Genomic DNA, 10,097 nt, shown 5'->3' on the forward strand with positions numbered 1-10,097 from the left:
CATCAATATCTGGATCAAGAAAGTCAAACCCTAGGGTTAGCGCTTCATCCAGTCAATTAGGGTTTCTGCTCCATATAGGGTTTAATGGTTAAGTTACATCATATTGTGAACCCATCACATCAATGTCCTCCAAACCTGACATTAGTGACGATTCTTGCACGTATTTTGCATCCTGCACCAGCTTACACTACTGCCCCTGCTCCTGCTTTGACATCATTGACAACATACTCAACACAAAGGAGATTGATATGTTTGCTTAAGGAGCCATAAAGGACTTTGGCCAACCGTGGATATATGAGAAGTTACATTTCCCATTCAAGGATGGAGTTATCTAGAGACATGCATCACTATGACAAGCTCATAAACACTTCTTAAAGAAGGAGAAATTTCAGCTAAAGGAGAATCTATTGCAACCAAGGAGAATACCTACCTCTCTAAGAGGGAGTGTTGATTTTTATGTATCGGTAGGGGGTTTTCCCATATGCCAAGAGGTCTCCTAAGTCAGCCTAGAAAAATTATGGAAAATAAAATAAAATAAATTGTATTTTTTGGGTTTCGTGTAGGCACAAAAGGGACTAGTTGGCCCCACCATGAAATGGTGTGTCCCTTGGGGTAAATGGACAGGATGTGACACTTCATTTGTCTCACTCACTCATCATCTCTCTTATATAGAAGACACTCATGGGAGCAGAAAAAGGATGAAATGGCTAAAGTTTGGACTTGGTTTTTGGCACAGATTTCTAGACATTTTATTGTAAACCTTGCTGAAGAAGAATTTCTCCTAGAAGAAGAGTTGCTGGGTTTTCTCCCAAGTTTGGGTTTCCCAGGGAAAATTTGTTGTCTCTATTGTGCATGGCTGTCTCTTTATGATCTTATTTGTTTCTACTGTTTTCACTACATTACTGTTGAGATTTTGTGTATAATTGCTTAATGATATCAGTGGCACAAGAAGAATTAATTGAAGATCATTAGAAGTAATTATCAGATCAGAAAATTGGTTTCTATTGTGTTTATTGTAGAAAAATCAACATCTAACACATTTGATATATAAGGCACAGGAACTGATATACCACTGTATGTGAAAGAACTGATGAGCACAGGAATGCAACTGGTGGATGGAGAATATAGATCCAGGGTGATGAGTAGGAATATCATCAAAGCAACAACAAAATCCCACCCCAAATGAGTGTGTCTGTGATGATGGTTGCCTGAAGGGCAAGTGCAACATAGAGCATATGTGAATTAAGAGTTCAAAAATAATTGTCATGTGAAGATGCATATAATTTTGCAACTTTGACATAGAACAGTTGACTTCCACAGTTACGATATCCCAAATATATGCTTGAATGTGATGCCACACCCTTGTTTGTGAACCTTGGTAACACTGGTTGTTAATTGTTTCTCTTTTTAAATTATCCAACATATTATTAGATGTGTTTAATTTCATTAAGAATTAGCTGTTTTGAATTTCTTCCAACCCATGTTAAAGCTCTGAGGTTGTTTGTCTTCATCACGTTCTGATTTCCAATTACTTTTTTTTTTCCTTGTAGGATGGCACAACGTATTATAATGGGGGATGTTCCAGAGTCGCTTTTGAATAGGAAGGTAATGAGGATTTCATCAAAACTTTTTCTATCATGTTATTGATGTCCATTTCTTTTGTGTCAATTGCTTTCTTTGTTTTGATCAATATTGACATAGTTTTAGAATAACAGAATTTCCTATGTTTCACAATGGTCTACACGAAACATGTAGTGTAGAACACTCTGCTTTAAAACTGTAATCAATCGCATTCTCGACATTATAATTTAAAGATTTTAACCATTTTCATTGTCATTCACTTGCACTTTTAAACATGTAGCCCATTTCGCATTCTCTACATTATAGTGTAAATATTTTAACCATTTTCATTGTCATTCACTTGCTTAGCATTTGATAAGAACCCACTATACATAATGACTTTTAAACACGTACCCTCATTTAAATTATTACGAAGATACGTGGTCTTGTCAATTTCAGTCTAGTTGATGGAAAATCCTTAACTTTTTGGTTGGGATATGGACCCGGCAAATTTTGTATAGTTGATGGCAAAACCATGAAAGATTTAGTGTTTGCTGGGTAGTTGACAAGCTTTTAGTTTCGTTTTTCAGAAGCATCGTATACTTGTTTATTAGGTTTGTTTTTCTTGGGACTTGCCAAGCAAATATTTACCTTTTTTAAAATAATGATGATATGTGTCATTTAATAATTATCTTGATGAAAATTTTCCTCTGTAGTTAACATATCAACTTAAAATGCAACCCTAAATATGTTGTTCGTATTATATGAGCTAATGAATCTTGTTATACTCCTTTCTTGTTGTTCATGGTTGTAGACCTGCTGTCTGGGTAGATTTGCCCTAGATAAGCATGATGTCAGCCACATCAAACGTTACCACATCAGATGTTTTTGGTATGAAATTGCATCCTTGTAGTATTAACAACTCAATTTTCCTTTTCTTTATTTATTTTTCTGATGGTCTAGTTGCTTCCCACCTCGTCCTCCCCCGCAAGTGAAATTATACGACTTCTCTAAATTTTCTGCTTTATTCTTCTTTAGCTATCTTTATCTTTTTGTGGTATAGGATCCTGTGGGATATTGCCACTTCTCTCTCTCTCTCTAAACTCGTTTTGTTTGTTGTTGGATTTAATGTTGTCTTCATTTTCTTCATAGCTTTCTGCCTTAATTTATCTGTGATTCTGTACACCACTGCTATACTAGGGGGGATCAACTATCTTGATTCTCTATAAATGGATTTCACATTACTGAAATAAGATGCCTGTTTTTTAGCTATCTTTATGCTTTTGTGATATAGGGTCCTCTGGGACATTGCCACATCTCTCTCTGTCTCTCTCTCTCTTCCTTGTTTTGTTTGTTATTGACTTTGATGTTGTCTTCATTTTCTTTATAGCTTTCTACCTTAATTTGTCTGTGATTATGTACAACACTGCTATGCTAGGCAGAGGGGTGGGGGCGAGGGGGGGGGGTGGGTGAGTCTACTATCATGATTCTCTATAGATGAGTGTCACATTGCTGAAATAAGATGCCTGTTGGGGCTAAGTAGTGGTGGGGTCTCATTGCGAGGGGTGGGGGCGAGGGGGGGGGGTGGGTGAGTCTACTATCATGATTCTCTATAGATGAGTGTCACATTGCTGAAATAAGATGCCTGTTGGGCTAAGTAGTGGTGGGGTCTCATTGCGGGTTCTTGTATATAAGAAGAGTGGAAAATAACAAGTTTTCAATTTGAGGCTATTTGTTTCAGAAAACAGTCAATGGAAAGGCATTTCATTTAGCCTCAGTTTGCTCAGCTGAATGTAGTTATAGAGTCGTATATTTTTCTAGCAGTGATTTGCTATGCATAAAAAATTCTCAACTTCCAGGCTTTTGGATTTTCCTTTATGACCTGGGATATTGGAGATGAGAGTGGAAAATAATGTGTTTCCAGTTTTGGGTTATTTGTTTCACAATAGTCATAGGAGAAGGCATTTCTTCTCAGCCTCAGAGTTTACTTGGCTGAATGTTATCAAAAAGCTCTATATTTCTCTAGCAGTGACATCTGTTATCCACCAAAAATTCACAACTTTGAGCATTTTCGATTCTTTTACCTAACATATTTGAGAAAATAGAAAACTTGTATGGTCATTCTCTCCTGATATTCAAATCAATTCAGCTTTTCAGACACATTAACCCATAGTTAGTCCTGCATCATATATTTCATTGTTTATATTAACGTATGTAGCAATTACAAATCTGAGTTTACTTTACTGCATTGAAAATTTTAGATGAGTCTACTATCATGATTCTCTATAGATGAGTTTCACATTGCTGAAGTAAGATGCCTGTTGGGGCTAAGTAGTGGTGGGGTCTCATTGTGGGTTCTTGTATATAAGAAGAGTGGAAAATAACAAGTTTTCAATTTGAGGTTATTTGTTTCAGAAAACAGTCAATGGAAAGGCATTTCATTTAGCCTCAGATTGCTCAGCTGAATGTAATTATAGAGTCGTATATTTCTCTAGCAGTGATTTGCTATGCATAAAAAATTCTCAACTTCCAGGCTTTTGCATTTTCCTTTATGACCTGGGATATTGGAGATGAGAGTGGAAAATAATGTGTCTCCAGTTTTGGGTTATTTGTTTCACAATAGTCATAGGAGAAGGCATTTCTTCTCAGCCTCAGAGTTTACTTGGCTGAATGTTATCAAAAAGCTATATATTTCTCTAGCAGTGACATCTGTTATGCACCAAAAATTCACAACTTCGAGCATTTTCGATTCTTTTACGTACCATATTTGAGAAAATAGAAAACTTTTATGGTGATTCTGTCCAGATATTCAAATCAATTCAGCTTTTCAGATACATTAACCCATAGTTAGTCCTGCATCATATGTTTCATTGTTTATATTAACGTATGTAGCAATTACAAATCTGAGTTTACTTTACTGCATTGACAATTTTAGATGAGTCTACTATCATGATTCTCTATAGATGAGTTTCACATTGCTGAAATAAGATGCCTGTTGGGGCTAAGTAGTGGTGGGGTCTCATTGCGGGTTCTTGTATATAAGAAGAGTGGAAAATAACAAGTTTTCAATTTCAGGTTATTTGTTCCAGAAAACAGTCAATGGAAAGGCATTTCATTTAGCCTCAGATTGCTCAGCTGAATGTAATTATAGAGTCGTATATTTCTCTAGCAGTGATTTGCTATGCATAAAAAATTCTCAACTTCCAGGCTTTTGGATTTTCCTTTATGACCTGGGATATTGGAGATGAGAGTGGAAAATAATGTGTTTCCAGTTTTGGGTTATTTGTTTCACAATAGTCATAGGAGAAGGCATTTCTTCTCAGCCTCAGAGTTTACTTGGCTGAATGTTATCAAAAAGCTATATATTTCTCTAGCAGTGACATCTGTTATGCACCAAAAATTCACAACTTCGAGCATTTTCGATTCTTTTACCTACCATATTTGAGAAAATAGAAAACTTGTATGGTGATTCTGTCCTGATATTCAAATCATTTCAGCTTTTCAGATACATTAACCCATAGTTAGTCCTGCATCATATGTTTCATTGTTTATATTAACGTATGTAGCAATTACAAATCTGAGTTTACTTTACTGCATTGACAATTTTAGATGAGTCTACTATCATGATTCTCTATAGATGAGTTTCACATTGCTGAAATAAGATGCCTGTTGGGGCTAAGTAGTGGTGGGGTCTCATTGCGGGTTCTTGTATATAAGAAGAGTGGAAAATAACAAGTTTTCAATTTCAGGTTATTTGTTCCAGAAAACAGTCAATGGAAAGGCATTTCATTTAGCCTCAGATTGCTCAGCTGAATGTAATTATAGAGTCGTATATTTCTCTAGCAGTGATTTGCTATGCATAAAAAATTCTCAACTTCCAGGCTTTTGGATTTTCCTTTATGACCTGGGATATTGGAGATGAGAGTGGAAAATAATGTGTTTCCAGTTTTGGGTTATTTGTTTCACAATAGTCATAGGAGAAGGCATTTCTTCTCAGCCTCAGTTTACTTGGCTGAATGTTATCAAAAAGCTATATATTTCTCTAGCAGTGACATCTGTTATGCACCAAAAATTCACAACTTCGAGCATTTTCGATTCTTTTACCTACCATATTTGAGAAAATAGAAAACTTGTATGGTGATTCTGTCCTGATAATCAAATCAATTCAGCTTTTCAGATACATTAACCCATAGTTAGTCCTGCATCATATATTTCATTGTTTATATTAACGTATGTAGCAATTACAAATCTGAGTTTACTTTACTGGATTGAAAATTTTAGACAGATTTTGGTTGTTGTTTCAGATTTGGATCATAGGATTAGAAAATCACTTCTAATGCATTGGTTGCAGCTGATATCATTAGACATGGGTGCATTGGTTGCGGGAGCTAAATTTCGTGGAGACTTTGAAGAGAGATTGAAAGCAGTTTTGAAAGAAGTGACAGCATCAAATGGACAGATCATTCTCTTTATCGATGAGATACATACAGTTGTTGGGGCAGGTAAGTGAGATTAATGAATCATTGAATAGTTTCATTGCCCGTTCTTTCCTGCATACTTCTTAATTTCTAACCAAAGCCAGGAATATCCTCTATCAAGAGGGGTCTGTAAAGTGGTCCATAATGCATGTGATATAGACGTAAGATCATTGAAGTATCATTGTTCTTTAACTCCCTGTATACTTTTTTGGTTTTAAACCATAGCCAAGACTATCCTCTGTTGAGAGGGGTCTGTAAAGTGGTCCATGATGCATGTGATATGTATCATAGATGTCTAATTGATTTATATTAAAATCTGAAAATAAGTTTTGGTTGTGCATATGACGCATGTGAAACCAGCAAAATGAAATGAAGTACGTGCCATTGGTGATATCATCGTATTCCTAAATTGATGTGCAAGACCAAGTTGACATGTCCAGCATAGTTATAGAAAATAAAGTGTGTGGGTAGTAACTCTGAGATACCCTCTTGGTCAACATATGGTCACCCATAAGTTTGCTTTTTATTGGGATAACATACTCTTATGCTGTTTTCTATGTGTGTGTTGAAATCTCATATTTTCTAGTAGAAGTAAATCATATTGTCATGGTTGTAAAGGACCATAAGATTGTTCATAACTCAGTTTTGGTTTTCTCCTCCTGGTTATATATATCTGCCATGACTGTGAAGTAAATTTCCAATCCCTCTTATGATTGTCACTTTGTACAGGTGCTACAAGTGGAGCTATGGATGCAGGCAACTTATTAAAACCTATGCTTGGACGAGGCGAGCTACGTTGTATTGGAGCGACGACACTCAATGAATACCGCAAATACATTGAAAAGGATGCTGCTCTGGAACGCAGATTTCAGCAAGTATATGTGGGTCAGCCATCAGTGGAAGATAGTATATCTATTCTTCGTGGATTGCGTGAACGCTATGAATTGCACCATGGAGTTAGAATATCTGATGGTGCACTAGTTGCAGCTGCTGTTCTTTCAGACAGATATATTACTGGGCGCTTTCTACCTGACAAAGGTGCTTCATTTGCCTGTACATGTTTTTTGGTTAGTTTTGTTGTTCTGTCATGCATAGGTTCAGTTTTATAAGAACTGCAGTTTGAAAAACCGCAAGTATATGTTCCTCTATATAATAAACAATTTTAACTACTGTTTTGTAGCAATTGATCTTGTTGATGAAGCTGCTGCAAAATTGAAAATGGAAATGACATCGAAGCCTACCGAATTGGATGAAGTGGATAGAGCTGTGCTGAAGTTGGAGATGGAACGTCTTTCTTTGAAAAATGATACGGATAGAGCATCCAAAGAACGTCTTAATAAGCTGGAAGCTGATTTAGAGGCACTAAAACAAAAGCAAAAAGAGCTTACGGACGAATGGGAGCAGGAGAAGACACTTATGACTCGCATTCAGTCAATCAAAGAGGAGGTATGTTTTGGTTTTGGGTTTGGCATGTAAATCCAAGAGTTGCAAAATTTACTGCCCGTGACAAGATCTACTGTTCAAAAATGATTTATAATTCACGTCAAATCCAACTTATCTTTTGAACAGGTGGACAGGGTGAATTTAGAGATGCAGGCAGCTGAACGTGAGTATGATCTAAATCGGGCAGCTGAACTGAAGTATGGGACATTGATATCTCTTCAACGACAATTGGAAGAAGCTGAAAAGAAACTTGCTGAGTATCGGGAAATTGGTAAGTCGATGCTTCGGGAGGAAGTTACAGAAATTGATATTGCAGAGATTGTGAGTAAGTGGACTGGTATTCCGGTTTCAAATCTGCAGCAGTCAGAGAGGGAGAAGCTTGTCTTCTTAGAAGAAGAGCTCCACAAGAGAGTTGTGGGTCAGGATATTGCAGTGAAGTCTGTTGCTGATGCAATTCGAAGATCAAGAGCAGGACTTTCTGACCCTAACCGCCCAATCGCTAGTTTCATGTTTATGGGTCCAACTGGAGTAGGAAAAACTGAACTGGCAAAAGCTCTTGCAAGCTATCTTTTTAACACGGAACATGCACTTGTAAGGATTGACATGAGTGAATACATGGAAAAGCATGCTGTATCTCGTCTAGTTGGAGCTCCTCCTGGGTATGTTGGCTATGAAGAGGGTGGACAGCTAACAGAGACTGTCCGTCGGAGACCATATTCAGTGGTATTATTTGATGAAATTGAGAAAGCCCATACTGATGTGTTCAATATCCTTCTCCAGTTGTTAGATGATGGAAGGATAACTGATTCACAAGGGCGTCTGGTTAGCTTTACAAATTGTGTTGTCATTATGACATCAAATATCGGATCCCAATACATTTTGGAGACACTTCAAAACACGCAAGATTCTAAAGAGGCAGTTTATGAATTAATGAAAACACGAGTGATGGAGGTAGCACGACAGACTTTTCGTCCGGAGTTTATGAATCGAGTTGATGAGTATATTGTATTCCAGCCTCTAGACTCGCATCAGATTACTCGTATAGTTGAGCTACAGGTATGCGTTCAATTACATTTGACCATGTACACTGGATGGGTTGGAAAGTCTCTTTGGATTGTCCAGGATCAACTTTTTTGTTTGCATTCTTCCTTCATGTTTTTGAAATCTTTAATGTTCTATATAATGGCTGCATGGGATCAAAATGGCTGGCTAAATTCATCTACTTGTGATATGGGCATTATGTTTCCCTGATAACAATTTCCATTTTTGCAGCTTAAGCGTGTTCAAGATAGACAATCTGTTTGCATTCTTCCTTGATGTTTTTGAAATATTTAATGTTCTATATAATGGCTGCATGGGATCAAAATGGCCGGCTAACTTAATCTATATGTATTTATGTATATGTTTCCCTGATAACGCTTTCCATTTTTGCAGCTGAAGCGTGTCCAAGATAGACTAAAACAGAAGAAGATCAATCTTAAATTCACTCAGGATGCCGTTACTGTGCTTGGTAACTTTGGCTTTGATCCCAACTTTGGTGCAAGGCCAGTGAAGAGGGTGATACAGCAGATGGTTGAGAATGAACTCGCTTTAGGCTTCCTTAAAGGAGATTTCAAGGAAGACGACACAGTTTTAGTTGATGCTGAGATCACAGCATTGTCAAAAGATCATATTCAGAAGAGATTGGTCATCAAAAGAATTGACGGTTCTGATGTCCAGTCTGAAAACGAAGTTTTGGTTGCAAGCCATTAGTTTAATGGTAACCAAAGGTTGATTTGAGCATAGCCATTAGTTTAATCGTAACCACAGGTTGATTTGAACATACATTGGAAAGAGCATGGAATAGATGCGCTTCTTGTAGATGGTTGGGTTTTATAGTGAGTATAAAACACAGACACATATATATACTTCACGGGGCTAGTCTGTATAGTTAGTGTGTTTTTCTTGTTGATAGACTTCTGAAGTTCGGGAATTAAACATCATGTTCAATGCATATTACCAAGAAGGGTGGCAAGAGGGTTGTCACAAAGTGAGAGCGGTTTGACCTGTGTAGCACCTTATATTGAATTTGGTTAGGCTGTAAATTTTAATTAGGATTGACCATAATCATTTTATTAAAACTAGATAATTATGACGGAGATGTTTATTTATTTTATTATATTTTGGGTTGGTTGTGGAGGTTGGCTCCGCTGGGCAAGTATTGATTTAATCTTCAGTCTCAACTTTCAAGAGATACAAATTTAAGTTAGATAAAAGGGTGGGTGCAAATTTAATTGGAATACTTCCATTTATCATATTTATAAATTTATTTCATTGGTTATATATATATATATATAATTGAATGTCTATTTAATGAGGTATAATAATATAAAAAATTAATTAAAATTTTTACGATTCTTGGATCATTCATAAATAATGATGGACAAATAAATAAAAAATTTAATATGATTTTTAGATTGCATATAGGTAAGGATGGACAACAATGTTCATTATGTATATGGAATAATTTTTTTGATAGATATGTTTAATTTCTTTTAGAGAAAGTTCCTAAATGATACATTGTTGATTTATTAGTGGAGCTTTGCGAAGGATCAAATTGGTTTTTCAATTTTGGTA

The 10,097-nt window shown here is 36.3% G+C and overlaps 1 protein-coding gene across 2 annotated transcripts in view; it reads left to right on the top strand.

Moving 5' to 3' along the window:
- The window catches only part of LOC149243105 (chaperone protein ClpB3, mitochondrial-like), a 32,890-nt gene extending 23,446 nt beyond the window's left edge, over positions 1-9,444 (top strand). The window contains exons 2-7 of one of the 2 annotated variants that reach the window (XM_089374416.1): positions 1,551-1,605; positions 5,912-6,062; positions 6,768-7,076; positions 7,219-7,484; positions 7,608-8,537; positions 8,916-9,444. In XM_089374416.1, the coding sequence (XP_089230542.1) occupies positions 1,551-1,605; positions 5,912-6,062; positions 6,768-7,076; positions 7,219-7,484; positions 7,608-8,537; positions 8,916-9,233 (2,029 nt within the window). In that variant the 3' untranslated portion in view covers positions 9,234-9,444. The remainder of the gene's footprint in view (positions 1-1,550; positions 1,606-5,911; positions 6,063-6,767; positions 7,077-7,218; positions 7,485-7,607; positions 8,538-8,915) is intronic. The other variant, XM_089374417.1, reaches the window with a different exon arrangement.
- The last annotated feature ends 653 nt before the right edge of the window (positions 9,445-10,097 follow it).

This window comes from Pinus tabuliformis, chromosome 8 (genome assembly GCF_031772625.1).
Source record: "Pinus tabuliformis cultivar Carrire ecotype Pingquan chromosome 8, CPIR1, whole genome shotgun sequence".
NCBI lineage: Eukaryota > Viridiplantae > Streptophyta > Pinopsida > Pinales > Pinaceae > Pinus > Pinus tabuliformis.